Source organism: Ochotona curzoniae, unplaced genomic scaffold (assembly GCF_017591425.1).
Source record: "Ochotona curzoniae isolate NIBS_2020 unplaced genomic scaffold, NIBS_Ocur_1.0 scaffold_4505, whole genome shotgun sequence".
Lineage (NCBI taxonomy): Eukaryota > Metazoa > Chordata > Mammalia > Lagomorpha > Ochotonidae > Ochotona > Ochotona curzoniae.
In genome coordinates this window covers 22,558,439-22,581,199 of record NW_024467118.1, presented here as the reverse complement: position 1 = coordinate 22,581,199, position 22,761 = coordinate 22,558,439, and the positions used below count along the sequence as shown (strand labels likewise).

Sequence of the window (22,761 nt, the reverse complement as noted above, 5' to 3'; positions counted from 1 at the left end):
CTAAGCATGCTTCCAGCACAGTGGGAATCCAATGAGCACCTCACAGGAAGTCATAACGTGCAACTGTGATCGGCCAGCATGCTTAGTAGATGCTCTGTAGCCTGAGGTGTCTGCTTCTACACACCTGCCATGAGTCTCATGCCTCAGCAAACCCACATGGCTGCAGCACCACAGGGTTTCTAACTGGACCCTGCAGAGCAAGAACCACTGCTGAGGTCCCGGCATGTGGTTCTTAAAGAGGGGACTCAGTCAGGGTCATGCACACAACCACTTCCTATCTTCCAGACAGGAGAACCCTGGGTCCTGAGCAGTGCTTCCAGCCCCTGGGCCAACTGAGTGGGGAAGTGACCGAAGACAGGAGGGGTGGCAACAGGAGCCCTGTCCTTGCATGACCCATTACCTGTGTTAATTTTTAGCTAGAGAAAGAACTGCAAAGCCTAGGATTTAAAACTTGCTTCTTGGGGTAGGTTCCGATGCCACTCGGGATGCCCCCATTTTACACTGGAGTCTCTGGGTTCAAGTGCCAGGTTCTGCTTCCAATCTAGTGTGCACCTGAGAGGTGATGCCTCAGGACCTGGGTTTCAGCCACCTACATGGCAGTTACAGCTCTCGAGATTTGAGCATTTGTCACAGTCATTGGGGGAGTGAGTCAGTGGATAGAAGTTTGCTTGCTCTCTCTCCCTTCTTGCCTGCCTAGCAAATAAATCGACAGAAATAAACCAAACAACCCAATTCTATGATATACTGTCTTTCTTCCCAGGCTGTGTGCATCCTTACTCTTCCAACATCCACATAGCCCCTAGCACATGCAGCAGGCCAAGTTCTCTGTAAATTCTTTTTCCCAGAAAAGGAACAGGAGGGGCCTTTTTTCTGGGGGGTCAGGAGACTCAATCCCAGGGGTGAACTGACCCCTTGCTGAGCCAGCTGTCCCAGAGCCAGGCGAGAGGGCAAGCAGCTGACACTCACTGGCCGCTGTGTTGAGGAACCCAAGGCTCTCTGGCTTAGCCAGGGAGCATCAGCATGCTCCCCAGAAGCCGTAAAAAGGGAACAGATGAATGAAAGGGGCAGAAATTAACATATTAACAGAGAACTGCATATTAGGATACAGCCAGGATATGCAAGCGCAGCACAATTACATGACCCCATGGGTGTCTGAGGTGAGCTACACGGGGAATGGGCGCCAGCTAACAAATCCTCCTGTACCTCTTGGGAAGGCAGTCATGGCTCAGTGAGATCATGTGCACATGCAGGTTCCCACACAGCCTGGTGAAGAGTAAGTAACTAATGGGCCAGATGGAGAGGAGTGTGACGTGGACACGGAGCCCACCAGTTCACGAAAGGTGAGTGCAGCACAGCAAAGACCCCCTTTCATATCGGCTTCTGCAGTGTGCCAGGGGCTTCGGAGCAGCAATGGGCAAAATGTGTTCTCCTTTCTCTAGGCCGGACTTGCACATCCTCCAGTGTGGAACCCCCAAGATGCAGCTGCCAATGAGAATCACCCAATGCTGCAGCTGCATGCAATCTGCTGGAATCCCTGTTCTGTTGAACACACCTTCAACCTCCATTTTGGAGGGTGGGGCAGGGAGACTCTACCATATAGAGACCAGAGGTGCTACAGCCCAGGGACCTTCATTCTGGAAAAATGCACGCCCTGAACCAGATCCACTGCTGCGTGCTCCCAGTCACAGCTCTTTCTGGCAAGAACTTAACTCTTCAGGAAGTTCTGATGAATGTCATGTGTCAGCCAAAATCATAGTGCCCATTCTATGGAAGCTTCACAGGTATAAATGCGGGGGTTTTGGGAGAAAAATCTGCTAGAGCTGAAGTTCAACACCTGGATACTGGCACCTCTCCCATAGCCCCTCATGCACACATCCATCTGTCCAACACACGCTGGTGAGTTGCTTGTTGCAAGCCAGGCACCAGTGCAAGGTGCAGTTCAGATTGAGCAGCGGCAAGATGCAGCTCTGACTCAGAACCGATGGCAGCTTTTGCCACCCAAGGGCCACAGAGGTGCCAGCGCATGCCGGGGGAACCACCGACGGGATCGTACCTGGCTGATGGTCTTCTCCATTTGTACCAGGCCCAGGTTGGGGAGTGTGTTTTTTATGAAGTCGACTATGGTCTCTAGGTTTTCATGCTGCAGAATCAAGGGCTTGTGGCTTCCCAACAGACTTAGGGCCACTTTGAATATGACCTCTGACCCCTGAAGGAAGATCATATCTGGGAAGACAGAGAAAGGCACAAAGTTAAGCCCCTCCAGCTGCTGGTGAAATGCCGTTTTGTTTTCTTTTCCACTCACCACAGAGTGGGAGGATGGGAAACCAGCCCCAAACTGAAGACTTTATTTCCTTTTTAAGAACTTGATCATTCAGATAGGGTTGTCAAGATGATATGGCTAATAATAAAAATGATAAACACACTGTTTTGATTTGTGTCATCGGTTCAGATAATTTTTTTCCCCACTCTAGTTTTAAAAATCAATTAAATTCAAGCATGACTGAGTTAAAATTGTGAAAATGCTCTAGCAGAATATTTTTCCAGAAATGTTCTGGATTTTAAGGGAGTTGTTGAAATGTGTTTTATAGTGAAAATGAAAGATTTTTGTAATACAGCAGTAGAAATTAAAAGAAAGACTAAGCAAAAATTGCCTGTTTTGAAATAAGGAGGTATAAAAAACTGGAAAATTGTACCAATTGCAAAAGTGTATTATTAAATGCAAGTAAATTGGAGTTTACTGTCATAAAGGAGTGAAAAACTCTTTAAGTTCCAACTAGACACACACACACAAAAACATAGTCAAGGTTACTTTCTAGTTCTTGCTGTGTTCTGTCCTTGGAATGGCTGGCGGATGCTGGTGATTCCTGCACTGATTGTATGCCTTGCACAGCAAGGGCAGGAAGGTGAGAGGCCAGGCCCTAGGATGCATAGCAAGCCCAGCCCTGCTTCTCCCTTCCTCTCCAAGTTGAAGCCACTGGAGACAGCAGTAGGTCATGGGGAGTAACACACAGTTACAGCAAAATGTGACAGTGAGATTTCGAGTAACAGTAATATGAATGAAAATTTACAAATTTAAAGATGGGAGCACAGAAGCACCTGTGGGCACTTCCCTTCTCTGGCCACATGGTGATGAGAGGGACAGAGAAGCTGCAAATGTCATCAGATCAAGAAAAACTGGTGGGAGGACTCCCCCGCAGGACCTCAAGGCTGGGAGGCCATGGGGTGACTGTGGATCTGCAAGGTGCATGGGGGAGAAAGGAGAGGCTGAGGTGCCGGCTGGCCAGTGGAGCCCTGGAACTGCTCTGGGACCCACACAAGACCCTTGGCCAGCTTGCTGAGTTGGTGCCATGTGGGCTGGGCAGGGCTGGGCCAGGCCATTACTAGTTTAGACACAGCCTGCAGCTCCACATGGCTCAGGGGTACCAACTGCTTTGCTTCCTTCTGAGAGGTCGGGTGGATCAGGCCAATTAAGAGAACTGACTGTAGTTTCAGGCTGGGGCTTCTTAGGGAAGTGTGTGTATGTGTCAAGGTCAGCACCAAGGACACACTTTCCTGTGAAATGCCAACTTTCAAAAGATCCAAAACAGAACTGCAACTGAGATGCGTTCTTAAACGGAAAAGACATCCCTCCAGACAAAATGGGAAACCAGAACTTTCAGTGGTTTAGAAGACTTCACACCTGAACAAAAGTAGGTAGCATCTTAGCACCTTTCAGAACACAGAATAAAACTCAAGATTTGATTGAATGACTGAATGACCGACTGACGGATTGCAGGGACCCAAGGGGGAAGGATTTGCCAGCACCGTAGCAGTGCGGTTCTGTGGTGGTGGTACCTTTTGTATCTGAGGAACGAGCACCTTACAAGCAGATGCAGCACAACATCAGCTGACAGACACAACTGGTGGCAAGTCTGTACAGCACACTAAGCCACACCAGCAGTGCCGCAGGGGTCACAGCTGCCCTTCTGACGCTCATCCTTTTAAGGATTTTGGTTTGTACAACCAAAGAGAATGTCCTACGAGGAAAATGGGAGGAAGTGGGAGCTTCGTATGTTTTATAAAGCTCTTTATTGGTCTGATGCATGGTTAAGACACTACTTGGGACAAAGTTCAGAGCGTGAGCTCAACTTCTGATCCAGCTCCCTCTGAACGCACATGCAGGAAGGCAGAGGTGATGGTTCAAGTACTTGAGTCCCCGTCACCCATGTAGGAGATGTGACAGGGTTCCAGGCTCCTGACGTTGGCCTGCTCCAGCCCTGGCAACCACAGACTTTGGGGAGGTGAACCAGGTGTATCTGTGTCTCTTTCAAATAAAATAGAAATAAGCAAAAATTTTAGAAATGAGGCCAAAAAAATAACCCTAGACATGGTTATGATTTTGAAGAGAGGAGTTCTGTTTGCATTCAATGAAATAAAAAAGGAAATGTTCTTTGCTAATGTTCTTCACCACACCTGAAGAGCAGTCTTCTCATGTGCTCGGGTGCTTCTTCCAATTTCATGCAATGACAATTCATTGGGCACCGGAAATATGCTAGGCAATGTTATCAGGCCCTGGGAACTAAGCCACACACAAATCACAAAGGAATGACTCCAGAAGCTAGAAGGAGGGATTTGGTACAGTTACGCCCAGGGTATTAGGAAAGGCAAGAAACACCCAGTGGCCTTGCTCTGGTGTAGGGGTGGGGCCAGCACCCAGTTGGGCATCAGTTTGTGTCCCAGCAGCTCTACTTCCAATCCAGCGCTCTGCTAAGGTGTCTGTGAAAAGCAGGGACCCAGGTACTTGGGTCCCTGCACCCACATGGGAGACGTAGATGAAGCTCCTTGCTTTTGGCTTCAGCCCAGCTCAGCCCGGGCTGTTGCTGTTGCAGCCATTTGGGGAATGAACTGGTGGATGGAAGATCTCTAACTCTGATTTTCAAGTAAATAACTAAATCTTTAAAAAGTATGACCCAAATTCAAAACATTGCCCCATGCAATTATCTTTACCCTTCCTTCCAACCCTTATGTGTTGGTTTGCATTTTGGAATGAGAGACCACCCTCCAGGGGAAGGTGATCAAGGTCTTGGCCTCTGGAAAGCAGGTGCAAAAGTGACTGCTGAGATTGGCCAGAGGAGCTGCAGCCATGGTGGCCTTGCCTACAACCCTGCAGCTTACTGCCTTTGCATAGAATTTTCTTCCTGCCTTTGGTCCTTCTTCTATTTTTTGTTTTTTGTTTTTTTTTTTTCTTTCAAGTCACTTAGAGCAAGCAAGAATTTTAGCAGGCAGGAAGTGGAGGAAAGCTGAAACTCAGTGGCAGACTCCTTTACTTTGCACGGGACTTGCTGACAAGGCAGCCACCTGTTGCTCCAGCAGCCCTGGTACTGTGTCTTGGCTGGGGGACTACATCTGAAGCCCTCCGTGGTGGGAAAGCCACTCTTCCTGGGCCCCTACATTATACCACTATCATTACTGAGGGTGAACCCTCTTAACCTTCCTGGGGTGCACAGCCCTCCAGCTGTGGGCCCCACACACTCCTGTGGGGAGCAAGAAAGGCGCATGAGAGGTCAAAATGGTCGTATAGACAGATGCTGTAAAAACTCCCTTCGCCACATTCTCAGGGCACACAGGACATTTTCCTGATCGGGTACACAATCCTGTTTGCCCAGGACTATTTCTGTCTTGAAGTTTCTCAGAGGTCTTCCCGGTGCAGTAGGCGGCTCTGTGCTGTTTGCCAAACCCTTGGTTTTCATGTCCAAGCTCTTCTCTCATTGCTTGGCAGCACTTTGGACAGAAAAACATCAGGAGCCTTACACCCCAGGAGCCTCCTCCTCCACCAGGAGTGAGTCACCAGGCAGAGGTGATCAGATGGAAAAAGCATCCCTCCTGACACCCTGCTACACCCAACTAGAAAGCCACGGGAGAGGGTGATCTCTCATCCTGCGGCAGCATACAGAAGGACTGAGGTGTGTGTGCAAGGCGTGATCACCACGAGAAAGCACCAGGCGCATCCATCGCTGGCCTCCTTCCCAGCTTAATCTTGAGTCTAGGTAATCTATGAGCTGTGCTGAGGCCAGCTGATAAATCTACTTATACTTAAGATAGTGATGAGTCAACAAAAGCCCATTTGTTTCTAGGGCTTACCCAGGCTACAAGGATTACAATAAAATAGGGTAAGATGACAAGAGGACTTCAGAAGTTAAAACTGAAAAGCCTACCATCATGTAGCAAAACACAGGCAGGTCTGTCCAACACAAGTGCTAAATATAGAAATAGATTTTAAAGACCTATCTTTTCTGTGCAACCTACTAAACTTGTTTTGAAGTGCTGAAGGGTAGGGCAGATAGTGCAAAAACAACCAGAGGTCTGTGCAGTGACCTCACACCACAGTGCTGCCCTGAGTTCCCACTTCCTGCCTGTAACCCCCCGGAGCCCAGGCCTGCCTGACAGGAACCCCCTCGGCACACCTGCAGGATCCAAGCATTCCACAGACAACAGATCTTCATGTATAATGTACACAGAATTCCAGGACACACCACTGTCTGTATCACAAGGAACAAGGATTTTGCTTCTACTGGTGTCAGCTCTTGCTAATGCACTCATCGGAACAGGAACAGGCTCTATGGTGATCCCCATCACTCAGCCAGGCAGGGACTGAGGGGCCCAGGGGTTAACACGTTGTTTGGGATGTTCACTGCTGTTCCATATCCCAGGGCCCTTTCGAGTCCCTGCTACTCTGCTTCTGGTGCACATTCCTACTAATGTGTCTGGGAGGCAGCAGGTGATGGCTCAAGAACTCGGACTTCCGCTCTTTACTGGGAGACCCAGATGCTGTTTCCGGCTCCTGGCTTTGGTGAGGGCTAGACCTGCCTCATGTGGGCTTCTGGGGAGAGAACCCACGGGCAGAAGATCTCTCTCTCTCTCTCTCTCTCTGGTCACCCTATGTTTCAAAGAAATAAATCTGTTGTTTCCAAAGCAGAGTTTGCTTTTAAAAATGTCTTTCACCCACCCACACAGCAGAAGCAAGCAGCCGCCCCAGAACCTCAGGCAGCAGCTTTGGTGGCCCAGGGGAGTGACAATGTAGGTGGCTTGTTAGTATTTTCTCCCCAAACCCTCAGCTGGAGGCTAGGGCTGTTTGCAAATCTGCCAACCGATGGCACTGCCTCCCCAGCCTTCCATCCTCACTCTGCACCCTTTACCTAACGCATCACACACATCGTTAAACAATTAGGGACAAAGTGAGTAAGGTGGGCAAATGATTTTTGTTTAATTTCCATAAGAAAAACAAAACAAATTACTGGCAAGATTAACATCTGTGACTCAAGGTCTTAAGTTTTCTGTTACTTATTCTGATGCTTTTACTGATCTCTTTCTTAGAATTAGGGTATAAACGTTCATGAAATCTCACCAATAATTTATTTAACCAAGAGACATTTTTATTTTTGTTTTAAAAATTTTATGTATTTTACTTGAAATGCAGACACACACAAGCAAAGAGAGCTCCCATCTGCTGATTTACTTCCCCAAGTGCCCTCAGGAGCTGGGGCTGGGCTGGACCCAAGCCAGGAACCTGGGCCCCAGCTCAGGTCTCCCACGTGCGCCGCACAGATCCCAGTGCCCGAGGTATCTCCTGCTGCCTCCCCCGGTGCACATCAGCAAGAAACTGGAATAAAAATCTAGCCAGGCGTCCAACTCAGGCATTCTAATACTGGATGTGGGGGTGTCCCAAGTGGTTTCTTAACTGCCATGTCCAACTCCCTCCTTGGAAACAGCTTCTAGTTTTTATTTTAGTGATTTCCGCCCGTACCCCCACTTTAGGGCCATGAAGTAAGAATACATTTGAGGAGATGCTTATGCAAAAGGAAGCAGTTATATGTAAGTTACATTTTACAAACATGAATTCTTCTAGTAAATCCAAATTCTTGAAAGGTTTCTGTGGATGAATGTGAACAACAATAAAATCTAGCAGCCATTGTGGTGCACTCACACCGATATGGAGCACAACTTTGACTTCCAGGTGTTCTGCTTCTGATCAAGTTCACTGCTAATGGGCCTGGGCGCAGCAAAGGACAGGCCAAGTACTTGGGCTCCTGCCACCCAAATGGACAAGGTCCCTGGCTCCTGCTTCAGCCTGGCTCACCCCAGGCTGTGTGGTCACCTGGCAGATGAACAAGTGGATGGAAAAAAAATCTCTGCCTGTCTCACCTCTGTCCCTCTGCCTTTGAAATAAATAACTATTTTAATGTAGCAGCAGAGCAGCTGGCACTCAAGCTGTCGCTCTGACAAGGGATGCTGGCTACGCCAGTGGCAGCTTAGCTTTTTAAGTCACAACATGGCCTCTACTGTAATCCTTACATTTTGAAGCAGGGAAAAGAAACTGAGAAGCTAGCTACCCTGCACGTGGTATTCCGAGGTTCCCTAAGCAGGAGCACAGCCCCAACCCTGCTATGGCAGGGCAGTTCACTGAGTCTGCGCATGGGTACTGTCAGAGTATGGACAGAGCCGACGTTCTTAGAAAGCCAACCAGCAAGACAGAGCCAGGAAGGGTGGGGGAGAAGGGCAGGTATGATCAGAGCCATGGTGAACTGTCAGGCACTCAGTCAAGGCCAGAGGCTGAGTGACCTGAGTCATGGGGAGAAAGCACCTGGGGTCCCTTGGCTGCTCCTTCTGCCACCTGCCCTGGGGTGACCTTGTCGTGGATGGAACCTGACCCACAGTTGACAGGATGAAAGCCTCCACAGAAGCCCTGGGACTGTTTTGAGGTCAGCAATAGTTGCAAGTCACAGAGTCCACCCTCGGCAGCACTTAGCCAAGCAGCAGCACCCCATGCTGGCATCAGACACAGGGACACCAGCAATCAGAGTCAGCGCGGGTCACGGTGGGGGCTTATCTGATGTGGAACCCACCTGATGGTGGGCTCTGGCAAACACAGTACAAAGAAATGCTCACCGAAGACTCTGGCAACAAATCCCAGTGGGAACTGTGAGGCAAACACGGTGAGGAACCAGGGCGCGGCGTAGAGGCTGGGACCAATCTCATGCTCCTCCAGGTGATTGTACAGGTCTCGGTGGTAGTCGTGGAGTAGCCGTGAGAGCTGGTACATCTGGATCTGCGGAGACAGACACCCACGGGGCTGAGAAGTCCACACCTGTCACAGGGCCACGCTGTTCCCCAGGATGTGCAACCACCACGGCTCTAAACATCACATGAAACCCACTGCCAGAACTCCTGATTCACCTGATTTGGGCACAGCCCAAGTGGGAGAAGTGTGCTTTCCTCAGGATTAGAACACTTGAGGTAGGGCTGAGTATCCCTCAATTAATGGGATGCTCAGAAAGCTTCCGAGTTTGGAGTACTTCAGAGTTCTAGATGGGGGATGCTCCACTGGAAAAACCGATGTGAATATGAAACACTCAGACATTCGGATATCTGGAATGTTTCTTGCTTCTGTTTCAGATGAGGGCTGTCCAACTTGTATATGGATCCTGGGCAACTTGAGGAAACTTACGATGGAGCAAACAGCTTTTCCAACTCCAGCTCAACTCCTACTGCAAGGGCTGCTTCTCGAGAGGATGACAAGGTGCTGGCAAGAAGCTCACTCCTGTCCCTGGTGGCCCCACAATGAGTCCCATGGCTTGCAGAAGCCCAAGGTGCCCAGACTGAGCCTGAACCAATCACCCACAGAACGTCAGAATCCCACTGGGATGCCACAAGCTGGCTATGTCCTGCACAAACTGTGACAAAAGTCCAAACAGTTCTTAGAGATTCAGACAAGGCAATCCTCCCGCGGCTTTTCCGTATCTAAGAGTCTCATCAGCCAAGGCCATGACACTGAGTCCTGCAGCTGACCAAAGGACACAAAACTCAGAAGTTGTGCTCCCTGCTGACAGCTACAGGGGCTGAAGCCCAGGGAGGGAGTGTGGGAGGAACCTAACAGGGTTAGATGAGGACAGGAAGTGCCCTGAATGGGGTGGGGTGGCTCCCAGTAAGAGACTGATGTTCAGAGGGTCGCTGTGCTAGGATGGAGATTGGGGGGCTTCAGTCACAGAGTTTGCTGCTCCCCAACTGAGTGTGCAAGCTTCCCAAGGCCCCCTGCCTACCTGCAAGGTTCCTAAAAAAACAGAATTCTGCTAGTTCAACAACACAGAAACATGGGTCCCAGCATCGCAAGCAGCATTTAGGAGCACTGCTGGCACCCAGAGCCCTCCCCACCTGACGGTCATGAGCAGCCACATTTGGCCTTCCAGGACACATTGCTGTGCCTGGTGTCTAACAAGAGACTCATTCATTCACAAAACATGCTCATTTATCACCCAACAATGGTTCCACATTCTGGAAAGCATGCCATGAAATCATCGTGCAATCATAGGGTGTACTTACCTACATTCACAATGTCACTAGGTGACATAATCTTATGGGACCACTAAGTGGACCCTGACGAACGTGTGTCATTATGAGCTGTATGCCTATCTGGGCTGGGTGCACACCTCATCCCGTCACTGTGCTGGAAAATCTAGCAATACGGCTCCAAGACCATTAAGCTCCCTCTCACAAAGCTTACATGCTAAAGGGTAAAGGAGTAACAAAAAAGGTAAATCCTGACAGTAAGTCTGCTGAGTCAAAGGAAAGAGACAGGATAACGTGACATGCTGCACCTGAGGTGGGAGAAGAGGATAGGACAGGCCAACAGGATGAGCTTCTCCCAGGCTAGCACACTGGATCTGACTCCTGGAAGGCAATAGGTGCAGAGGAAGCAACAGGGAGGCTGGTGAACAGATCACCTGGCCGTTACACAGGAAGGTGCCCACAGGGAGTCAACAGGTTGGGGCTTACACTTGCTTGCTGTGTGACCTGCCTGATGACCTACCTTTCTGGGTCTTAAGGTTTCCCACCTACACAGTGAGCCAGCAAATGGTGCCTTCCTGTGAGTTATTACAAAGGCAAACACATGCGACACGGGGGCAGGACCTAGCCCAGAGTCAGCACTTGGCAACAACAGTGCTGTAGCAGTACTGATGGTGGAATATTCCTCAGGTGCACCTGCACCTCTGTTTCTAGGGAGGACATAAGCGAGGCTCCTTACCTGTAAGATAATCATGTCCGGCCGATACTGTTTCCGCAGGCCCATGTCAAACATTAGAAACTTGAGCATTCGAAATGCTTCTTCCTCGCTCATATGCAGCAGCAAGATGCCTGCTACAAAGCTGAGACCCTGGCAGTACCCCACTTCCTGGTCCAGAAGTGAGTAGGCCTTCAAAATGTTGTAGAGCGACAGCTGGCCGGCTCCAAGCTGGGCAGAGAAGTAGGGATGTGTTGGAAAGGTTCGTCCTGTGAAAGGGACACACGCTGGCTGTGATTAAGAGCAAAGAAAGCCTACTTAGTCGAGCCAGAAATCTGCCATCCTGCAGGTGAGAAAACCTTCAGAAGCTGGAGCACAGCATAAATCCACTTCCACACCACCCTGCTCAGCACACGAGGCTGACCAGCTGCAGTGAGGATGGGCACTCACTTCTGCTCAGTGTGTGGGTGGGCACAGGGCTTTGGGGGAAGGAGCCAGAGCTGCCGCTGCACCTGAACATCCATCCATGCACAAACACCAGTCTCTGGGGGTGAGCAGCTGCTGGCTTCTCTGCAGATCAGCCGCCTCTTCCGGAGAGGGCAGAAGGCACACTGCACAGGCGGCTGCACAGGTGGCGGCACCAGCACAACACCTGATGTGGATGGCTGCCACGACGGTTCTGCTGTCCCAGGCACCACTCTGTAGGTCCACCACATGATTTTACCCACCACACCCCAACCAAGACAGAAAAAGAAAAAAAAGAGAAGGCATGCATGTAACACATGCACACTATATATGCAAAAATGTCAGCTCGAGGAACTGCCTTGCCGAACTACCATTCTGTTAGCTACAATGTGCCACAGGAGCCTGAAAATCTCTGATAGACTTCCACAGGCTAAAAAACCCACACATCCCAGCAACTGATTTTCACCATTTGTGGAATTCATAAACAGGAAAACAGAAAGCTGATATGAATTCCAAGCGGCAACAAAATAAAACCATTACAAAAATATAAATAAAAAAACAAAACCATTACAGAAACCAGAGCTTCCAAAATACCTGCACAGCCTAAACTTTCAGATCTTTGATTACTACTCAGATGGGCTGTGTGTGCAATGTGGCAGTTGAAGCATGTATTCTGCACAGACCTAAGCTCAGTATGGCTTCCAGCGAGCTGCAGGGCCCTCCCCAGTGCCCAGAGGGCTGGTGCTCAGGTGTGGGCTCCCAAGGCCGTGAGCCAGCACGCAAACAGCCCTAAGTCTGTCTGGGCTTCAGCCCCTGGTTAACAGGCAGTGAGAGTGTACGGCAGACGATGTCTTCCATGCGGCTGGACTGGGGAAGGCACTCCTCCCGGCTCACGCTCTGCCAGGTGCATGGTTCTCATCAGGTCCAACAGTGTCGGGCCGTCTCTGAGTCCCTTTTAGGGGCGCATGGGGGCCTGTCGTTTTCTTTATGTTAGAGGGTACTTCCAAAACTTCAGGAGAAAATGAAACTAAAATATGAGAAGTTTGAGTATAAAAATTTTTTAAACCATTTACTCTTTTTCATAATACACATTTCTGTGAACTTTCTAAAGACCTCTCATAGGTAAAGATTTCAAAACTTTTTGTACAAAGGTAGGTACCTTACCATTGTACTTTCTCACCAACTTTCTGAAAACATAACCACAAAGACTGAAGAGAAGATGATAAACCAAATGATTGTATTAAATCAAACATTAAAGATTTTTAAAATTTGAGGAAATGTAAGACAATACTACTCTTCTAATTTTAATTTTGCAAAGCTGTGATTTTTATTAATTTTAGCAAATTACAGCTATTGTAAATAAATATGTAAGAATTTTTAAATGTTCTTCTTTTAATTTATTACACCGAAGCTCTTTGCGATATTCATGAATTTTAAGAGTAGAAGGGATCCTGACATCAAAAGAGTGGGAACCGCCGCTGTAGGCTAATCAGTCACCCAGTTCCAAGTACACACCAAGCAGGCCACATTGGGCTCGTTGGGCACACCCATCCCAGGTTATTCCACTCCCAGGGAATGCTGTGTCAGCATTAGTCCAAGTATGGTGGCCTCCCTAGGCGCTTTCTGCAAGCTCCTCAAAAGGGATTCCATGGGGTCCCCTCCCACACACCACCTGACCACAGCGCCCACCTGACTTGAGCTGACGTGAGGCCTCCTCGTCTGTTTCATTGACCAAGTTGCAGCTACTGCACGAGGGCCAGCTGTGCCCTGCAAAGCTGTTTTAGCTGTGAGGAGCTGACAGGTCCCTGCCTTCTCGTTTTCCCCAGGAATGGAGAGACACCTGCACCTGCCCACGGTGCTAGTGGCAAACTAGCTCCCACCCTGGCCTTCTAACTCCCAGGCCCTAGGTCCCCCTTTACTGACTGACCCCAAGATTCCTTCCTGAATGAAGATTGGGACCCTCCACCTCTCAAGATGCTGTGCTCAGAACTGAGCAGGATCTAAAAACAGGAAGAGGCTCCTTGAAGAGTAAAAACAGGCAGCCTTTTTCATTCCTGAGAACTGCACACAGCGTGGTCATCCGCTGCCTTGTGTTTCTCCCCACCAGAAGGGGGCCTTCCTGAAGGTCGGAATGCTCCTCAAGAGCATTCTGTGGAATCAGCGCTGATGGGCATGGTCAGGAGGTTCAGGAGAGGGAGCTCTGCCAGGCCTGTTAGGCCCAGGAACCCTTGCCTGTGTCCAGCACCCGCTGCACACACTCCTTTCCCGCTGCACCATCAGGGACATAGGTTGGCTGGCAGTGTCAGCCCAGCCATAGGAGTGCTTACACCACTTAAAGCTGTGAACACTGCTCGCTGCGGCCTCTTGGAAGGGTTGGGAAGAGGCCGCTGTGGGTCAGCCACCAGCATACCACTGGATTAGGGTTTCTGTTCCTGCATACACTAGGTGGGTTGCTGTGCACTCTTGGTGAATTGCATCAAATAGAAGCACAAAGGAACGCACCAGCTCCGCTGCCCAATTCTTCCTGCAGCAGGGGCTACTGGCACTGAGTCCCAGTGAAGGGAAACCCATTTCATACAGCCCATCCTCCCAGCTGAGGGGAGAGAAGCAGGGGGAACTGCCTGTCCTAATGCCCTCTCAGCCTGCAGGCCATCCTCCAGCTCTCACATCATTGCCCAGGACAAGAATGCACTGTTGTCTTCTCTGGTACTTATCACACTAGGCAATACCTCTATGGCCAACTGATGAAACAGCTTTCTTGGAGAGCAGCAGGGCAGCTGGGCACCAGCACCATGGAAGGTACCCTGATCTGTGAGCCCCAGCCAGGTCTTGCCAGTCATTCCTTCCCACAGTGACACGGGACTCCTAAGCTTGGAGGGTGGGAGCAGCTGGCATGGGTCTTGGCTGACTGAACCTCTCTGTGTCTCAGGGTCTTTGTTTCTGAGAGAAGGTGCAGGGCCCATTTCCCAGGGCTGCTGGGAGGGCTGCCTGAGATGGGGGTGTCATGCTGTTCTTCCCATTCCACTTTGTCCCTTGCTCAGCAGCAAGCTAACTGCATCACTCTGAACGACTCACTCAACCTTTCTGTGCTTCAGTTTTTCTCAGCCTATGAACAGGGATGGGAGTGGTTCCTGGAACTACACAAAACCTTGGTTCCAGACACCTGCTGTTTTCCAGAACATTCCTTTGGCTGACGTCACAGTCTCCCCAAGACCTGTACATGGCTAAGCTGAGCCCCAGCTGTAACTACAGCTTTGATGACTGGCCTCTCCATGCCAAGTGGGGATAATAGGCTACGTCCACAACACAGTTTTATGCACCTGAAGGAGCCATCTGGGATTATTCCAAGGTTGCTGAAACGAAAAACCAGCAGCCAGAGAACTCCACATCTCAGACGACCTCCCCATGCTTTCCCAGGGAGAGAAATCTCCATTTTCTTTGTATGATGTGCAGCCTTACCGAGGTCAATGAGGATGGCGTGCTGCTGGGACGTCAGCTGCTTTAGGAGTTCTTTGTATGGCACATCCCTGGGCTGCTGTTTGCTGGGGAACGGATGCTTCAGGTGGAACTGCTCTGCCAGAAATTTCCAGATTTCACCCCGATGATGACGTGGGACACCTTTAAACAGAGGAACAGGAAATTCAGAAGGTGCCAAACACAACTTAATCAGTTCAGTCCATTGGTCAGAATCCTTGTTCATCATCTATGAACAGCACAGGAGCGTTAGGGAAGTAACCAAAGGTCAGCCTCCTCGCCGACCCATAGGGGTCCCCCTTCCATTCTCCTCCAGCCCCTTGCCTGTCCTCTCACCTCTAGAATATGTACTCTATTCCCACTCAGCCACTCTCTGCAAAGCAGAAACTGATAAAAACGGCAGGCACCCCCTAGCCAGTGCCAGTTAATAGCAACCCAGAGAATTCAGACCCAAACAGGTAAAAACTACAATGCAAACATGGTCTCACCAGAGGGACAGGAGAAGAGAAAGGAAGAGCTCAGCCAGAGGCCAGTGGGTCTGCTTCTAAGCGAGCAATCAGGCTTGCGTGGAACCCTCTGCTTGAGCCAAGCCTTAAAGATGCGGGAAAGCAATTGAACAAAGGGACCAGTCAGGCAAACAAACTCAGAAATGAGCCTGCCATTGCCTACCAGGTACAAGAGTGCCTACAGGGAAGGGCAGCTGGCAGCCTGGCCAGGAGAGTCAGTGAAAGGTTAAATCCAATGCAATTTAGTTAAAAATAAAATTAAAAATTTCAAACGTAAATATGACAACAAACAAAAAGCTAAAGCTCCAGGGAACCACTGGATATTTTTCCATTGCTGGAGGTGGGGTTAGGAGTGTAGGTTAGCAGCCTAAGAGCAGCCGAGCTCCAGGTTCCCAGCATAGGGATAGAGGTTCAACGTTCATCGTGTTGGAATCACCCCATAAGGCTGCTACTCAGATGGGTGCTAGCGGAGGTGACTGAAATGACCATGTGTGGGTTTGCATTGAGGAGTAACTGAGTTCATTTATTGACAGATCCACAAACTTTTGACAAAATACCCTGTTGCCTCTCAGAGATTCTTAAGGTATAGAAAGTATGTCTGTTGTCTACAGACTGTGGGAGAAAAACAGGGCCAGTATTAGTCATGACCACAGCCTGTAAAGTTTCTATGTGCTTATCCCAGCATTCTCCTACCATCCTGTGCAGTGAGCTAAACAGTGTGCCCTCCTAAGACAGGACCATTTCCCAATTCTTGGGACCTGTGACTGTCACATAACTTGAGAACAGGGTCTCTACAGATATAACAATACTCTTATATTAAAAAACAAACAAACAAAAAAACAAAACAAAACCAGAGAGACCAGCACAATGGTACAATTGCCTAATCCTCCACCTGAAAGCACCAGGATCCCAGATGAGTACTTGTTCGTGTCCTGGCTATTCCACTTCACATCCAGTGCCCTATTTATGGCCTGGAAAAGCAGAGAAGAATGGCCCAAAGCCTTGGGACCCTGTACCCATTTGTGAGACCCAGAGGAAACTCATGACTCCTGGCTTCAGATCGGCTCAGCTTTGGCGGTTGTGGCCACTCGGAGAGTGAACCAGCAGGCACAAGATCTTCTGTCTCACTTTCTCTTTGTAAATCTGCCTTTCCAATAAAAATAAATAAATCTTAGAAAGGAAGGAATGGAAGGAAGGAGGGGGAAAAAGAGAGAGAAAGATTGATCAATCGATCCAGAAAAGAGCAGCCACGGGGGCAGAGATGGAGGGATTCTGACGGTGTCACAGAACGCTGGCAGCCCGCAGAAACCAGAAGAGGCCAGCACAGCCATGCTGACGCCTTGACTTTGGGTCAGAACTGCAAGAGTGAAATTTCTGTCGTTCTAGCCACCAGTTTAGGAGTAATTTGCTACGGTAGCAATAGGGAACTAGTACTCCTTGATATTTGATTTTTGTTTGTTCATTTAGCTGTTCCTTTGAAAGATAGACTGACACACACACACACACACACACACACACACACACACACACACACACACACACACACACACAGGCCCAACAGGCCAGGGCCAGACTGAAAACAGGAATTTGTAGCTCCTACTTTCCCATGTGGGCAGCAGGAGCCCAAGCTCGTCTTTCTGGGTGCATCAGCAGGGAGCAGACTGGAAGCCGAGTCGCAGCTGAGCATATGCGAGGCTGGTTTCACAGGAGGCAACTTAACCCACTGCCCCACAATGCCTGCCCTTAATTTTTGCCTTTCTGTTATATCTTTCGTACTCTTCCACCACAGGGATATATCTTGGGTTCATACACACACACATGCACGTGAACACAAATCCCTAATACTTTAATTCCTGTTGAGAAATGAATGTCATCTGGAAAACAACACTGTTAGTGATTTATAGTGGGGCTTTTTCATGAAGTAGTTTCTCTTTCAAACTGGAAAATTTTCCCAAGATATGATATGTCCAGTTTCCTCTTGATTAATAAATCATTCCTATTATCTTATCAGACTTCTTTTTGGAAAAAAAGAACTTTGGCAGTGTCACTGGACAGCACTATGTAGTCTGGTATTCAAGCGCAAGCTCAGACTCTGTGATACAAAGTAAAGGGCCATGTAGACAGGATCTGGTGTTTTTGCTGGGAATGACTAGCACATGCTTTGGCCTTTGCTCCTAACCCAGGAGAGGCACTGGAGGTGCAGTCCATGCACAGCCTGTAGGCAAACCCAAGAGCAGGAATGAAAGTGGACTGGCTGCAGACAGGGTCCCAGGTGGGCAGGGAGCCGTACTGCTTGCAAACACTGCTTTCCATCATTACTTATTTGGAACATAAGATATAATCACATTTAAAAGAAAACAGAAGTTTTTGAAAGTGCCAATGGTATAGAAAGAAATTGAAAAAGAAAAAAAGCCATAATCAGATTGCACACACAGTTTCCCATCCAAAGGCAGAAACTGTTCAAAGTGCAGGGGAGGAAGGTGATGGATGATTTTAACAGGACAACAATCCTCCCTAAGGCCAGGCCAGGTGAGCCAGGCACTACGGCAGCCTGCCCAGAACCTGGACATCTGTGAAATGCATCCTGGGTGAGTTTTTCAAATGCCTTGAAAGGTCAAAAGCAAAGGTTTTCTTCAATCTCACTTTTAAAATGGTGAGTCACTAATCAGACAATGACAGTCATTTGCTTGGCATCGAGAAATCTGTGTGTTGAAAGCAGCTTAGAGGAGAGTAAAGCGATCTGGCCAAGTTGGGGAGTCGGGGATATTCCTACTTGGCCGCAGTCCACCCCAGTCTATAAACTGTCCTGTCATCCACGCTCAGTGTCACCACCCAGGGTCTAGATTCCTCGGACGCTCTCATCAGTCCCCCGTACGGAGTGCACAACAGCAGCACAAACACACAGCTGCCAGCTGCCAGCCTTCTAAGAAGCTCAGACACCTGCACCAGCTGTCTTCTGTAAAAGAAGCAAACCCAAGGAATACTGCCATACTGTCAACCGGGACAAAGGAAGAAAAGCCACATCATTTTCTCCGCTTCTTCCTTTTTCCAAACTGTAATCTGGGACCATGTAGCAGTAGCACAAGGTTGCAACTGCTACCAGTGCAGGCAACAGGCAGATGGCTCTACAATCCTCTGTGACAGCCACACCTCTCCTTCACCAGGCAGCAGGGAAGGGCTCAGAAAGGCAAGGAGGGCTGCCGGAGGGCATGTGGGAAGCAGTTGTCGGTTTTGACCCTGAAGTCTTCATCGCTACACGTGTGTCTGGTTTCTGAGAACAGTACTGGCAGGCTACGATCCAAGTGGAGGCAGTGCAGTGTGGTGGGTAGAACCTCAGCAAGGGGAACTGTGAGCCCAGCTCTATTGCCTGAGCCACTTCCAGTTGCTCTGTGTCCTTATCCATAGAAGGGGCAAAGTCATGACCAGCAATGACCGGCTATTGTTACTAAAATTGATGCTATCAAAATATGGGGAAAAGTTAAAAAAAAAAAGAAAGAAAAGCCCATAGGACTATAGTAGAAAAAACTTCTTCGTTAACTCTCTCAGAAAATGGTGCATACGTAACATGCACAAAGGAGAGCTGGCCACGAAAATTAGAACCGGGATTTTTTTTAATTCCACAGTTCTATCTAACGACCAATGAAGGGGGACGCTGATCAGGCGATTCCTAACAAGACTCACCTTGCCCGACAGCCGAGTGCATTTTGTCCATGTCAAACTTGATCTTTGCCCGGCCCGGAGTGCTGAGCATCTTTTCCCACACTGCAGTCACCTCTTTAAGACAAGGAGTGATTTCTTCATAATCGAGCTTCAGGCGCTTGTTGAGCAGATCGTTTTCGGAGGCTGGAATGGATCAGGGAAGAGCAGGTTAGCCAACGCCACACCTGCCCATCTCTCAGTACACAGCATGGCTGCCTGTTTGCCATGGCATGAAGACATGCAGTGCCCCCTGCCAGCCTAATAGGCTCACGGTGAAGTTGCTGTTGCCATTGAACCCCATTTCCCTTGTCTTGGAAAATTCCCGAAGCCTTGGAGGTACCCCTGATTCCTCTCGCCCTTTATCCCAAGTGTCCCGTTGGCTGTACCGCTAAGATGTATCCCACTTCGGCCCTATTGTGTCCATCTCCACAGTGGCCCTATTAAATGATGAGCATCTCAGCTTTGTGTGAAAATGCCCTGGCTTCATCCAGTCTTTTTGTTTAAAGGCGAGGTGTTCTGAGGCTGGGTCCTCTATTTTGAGACAAATTTCCTTTTGAAAGTTTCCACCCTTGCTCCTGCTTCTGCCTGCTGGAGGCAAAGAGGATGACTCCACCCCTGCAGCTGACGGTTCCTCAAGTATGCGTGGCTGTGGTGTTGCACAGCTGTACTCAATCCAATGCTCCAGAAGGATGCAGAGACCTGCGGCAGTGAACTGCGGGAAGGGCTGCAGATGGGGAAACCTTCAAGGGATTCCCTGGTCCGTCCTCTTAGACAGACATAGAAACTGAGGCTCAGAGACGTAGGCCCTTTGCCCAGGACTGCACAGCAGTTAGCAGGCAGCCAATTCCACGGGCTCAAGTGATGCCTCCCCCTCAACGTCACAGCTTTTCCTCCACCATCTTCACAAGTCTTTTTCCTTTGACTTTGAAGAATATGTTTTTCAAAGTCTTGGTAAATGATTCTCTACAAGGAAGATTTTATGCCTTAAATTCAAGAAAAAAAAAAAAAACTCTACTAATTTTGTTTGGCAGTGGCAAGCAAGGAAAACACAAAATTCATGTCACTAGAGTTAAGCTAATGCATACAGCGAGTTGAGTTTGGAACCAGCCTTGCCTGGAAAAGTGCCTGGAACAGCCCTGGGCTCTCAGCGTCAATATACGTTTCTGCGGCAGGGAAGTCTGCAGGGAGCATATCTGACTATCGAAACACAGCCTGGGCAGGCAGCAGGAGGAATTTGCTTTGAAGTCAACAGCACTTCACACGTCTGCAAAGACTTAATCCATGTAGTCTGCTGTTGGCCCACGCCAACATCCCACTGTTCGGAAACCTGACAACCCTGCTGCCTGGAATCAGTGGCCTTCCACATGGCTTATCAGCCAAGGCAGATGGTGCAAACCTGTAACGAACGCCAAGGCCATGCCAAGGCAGGGATTTCAGAAAAAGAAGCCAACTGTTTAAAAATGTGAAACAGCAGCGCACACACTCATGCTGTTTGTGAGCTGACTAGGCTGAATTAGACAACACTGAGACAACTGTGCCACCACACTGTCTACAACCTTATCATGTAATTTAGATGTCTGAGCTAACTTGGACTTTGTGACACTCGGGCCTGATATGGGCGCACTGTGTGAGGAGGGCTGCTGTTGCTCTACCTCAGTTCTGCTCTTCAACAACTGCTTTCACAGACAAAACTCTCCTGCCAAGTGCCATCCCCTCTTAGGAAGCAAACGAAGGGCCAGCACTGTCACATCAGCATCCCACTCGGTGAGATTAACGCAGCATCCAGCAAGGTGTTCTGGAGAACCCATCATCTCATCCTCTTCATCCTAGTCTGTCTGCTCATCTTCTGCACAGTAGCAGTATGTGGCTTTTGCAGCTTACTGATCCTGCCTGATCAGCACCAGCTGTGAGTGTCCCTCTGGCTTTACAGTGATGCCCTCATTCTTTTTTTTTTTTTTTAAGATTTATTTATTTATTGGAAAGTCAGATATACAGAGAGAAAGATCTTCTGTCTGATGATTCACTCCCCAAGTGAACGCAACAGCTGATGCTATGCTGATCCGAACCCAGGAGCCAGGAACTTCCTCCAGATCTCCCACACAGGTGCAGGGTCCCAAGGCTTTGGGCTGTCCTTGACTGCTTTCCCAGGCCACAAGCAGGGAGCTGGATGGGAAGTGGAGCTGCCGGGATTAGAACTGGCGCCCATATGGGATCCCGGGGTGTTCAAGGCGAGGACTTTAGCCGCTAGGCCACGCCGCCGGGCCCGATGCCCTCATTTTTACCAGCTTATCATTTGCCAGAATGCTGGCCAGCAGATACATTAAGCATGATGACCTACACCAGCAATCTATGATTCAACGGTTCCAACACACACATGACTGTAAATCCTGGCTCTAAAGCTGTCACGTAGCTCATGACATGCCCAGTGATGTCATCACTATTAAACACCTTTTAGATATAGATCTTTGGAACTATCTTCAAGAGTACAAAAGAAAATAACAGAAAAGTGAGCACTCACCTGCTCTAAACTCCCTCCCTCACAGTGCCATAACCTGCTACAGCATCCTGATGGTGTGGCCCATCCCTGTCGCTTTAATACTATATACAGGAAAGCTTGTAACACCCTTAATGCAGTTATTCCAACTGCTGGACTACCTGCATGTTAAAGATGTCACAGGCACAGCGCTGAGGTCCTGGCTCTGCTCCCATCCCAGCATCCTACCAATGTGCACCCCGGAAGGCAGTGGGCAGTAGTTCAAGGAACTGGGCTCCTGTCGCTCATTTGAGAGACTGGGTTCCTGGTGCCTGGCTCTGGCCCAGCCCAGCCTCAGCTGTCGCACACGTTTAGAGACTGAAGCAGTAGGCGAGAAGTTGCTCTTTTTCTCCCTCTCTGCCTCTCAAGTAAAAAATAAGTGATATATTGTAAAAAGGTCATCATATTACTTTACACAGGCCAAATGACCGTCATCTAAGATGCCTGGGCCCAGCAGGGCTTCAGTTTCAATCCTTTGCAGATTTTGGAATATCTGCATAGACTTTACCAATTGAGCATCTCTAATTTAAAAATGTGAGATTTGAAAGATTCCCAAACCTGAGACTTTTCCAGCATTATGTCAGCACTCAACAAATTTCACATTTCAGATGTCTGGATTAGGGATGCTGAACTCGTGCTTCGCTTCCTGCTTCTGGCCCACAACGATGCATCTCTGCTGACTGCTTCTTCCCACTTGATGAACTGATGCCTTTCCCACCTGCAGGCATGCTGGTGCTGGCACTCAGTGCCATCCTAACCCAGGAAAGCTGGGCTTACAGCACAGAGAACATCCACCTTCCATGAGCTGGAGTCAGTGTCTTAATGATTCTTGGCTTCATGCAAACATCAAGGTCACTACCACAAGTGAAAACCTTGCAGACAGTTGAATGAAAGTTCTCTGCTTCCCCAGCTGTCCCGCAGGGACGGCAGTATGCCATTGCCCCTTCCACACCAACCCCTCTGCAAGGCCAGGCAGCTCTCTACACTCTGAGCCCTGAGCCCCTTCCACAGGTATCACAAATTACCCTCGCAGGTTACTCAGGAAGTGG

At 49.1% G+C, this 22,761-nt stretch overlaps 1 protein-coding gene across 3 annotated transcripts in view; it reads right to left on the bottom strand.

The window, feature by feature from the left end:
• TBC1D1 (TBC1 domain family member 1) overlaps positions 1–22,761 on the bottom strand; it is a 186,998-nt gene that overhangs the window by 4,952 nt on the left and 159,285 nt on the right. For all 3 annotated transcript variants that reach the window (XM_040966043.1, XM_040966044.1, XM_040966045.1), the window contains 5 exons: positions 19,162–19,323; positions 14,960–15,118; positions 11,060–11,304; positions 8,926–9,085; positions 2,054–2,223 (listed from right to left, as the gene is read on the bottom strand). In XM_040966043.1, coding sequence (XP_040821977.1) covers positions 2,054–2,223; positions 8,926–9,085; positions 11,060–11,304; positions 14,960–15,118; positions 19,162–19,323 — 896 coding nt within the window. The remainder of the gene's footprint in view (positions 1–2,053; positions 2,224–8,925; positions 9,086–11,059; positions 11,305–14,959; positions 15,119–19,161; positions 19,324–22,761) is intronic.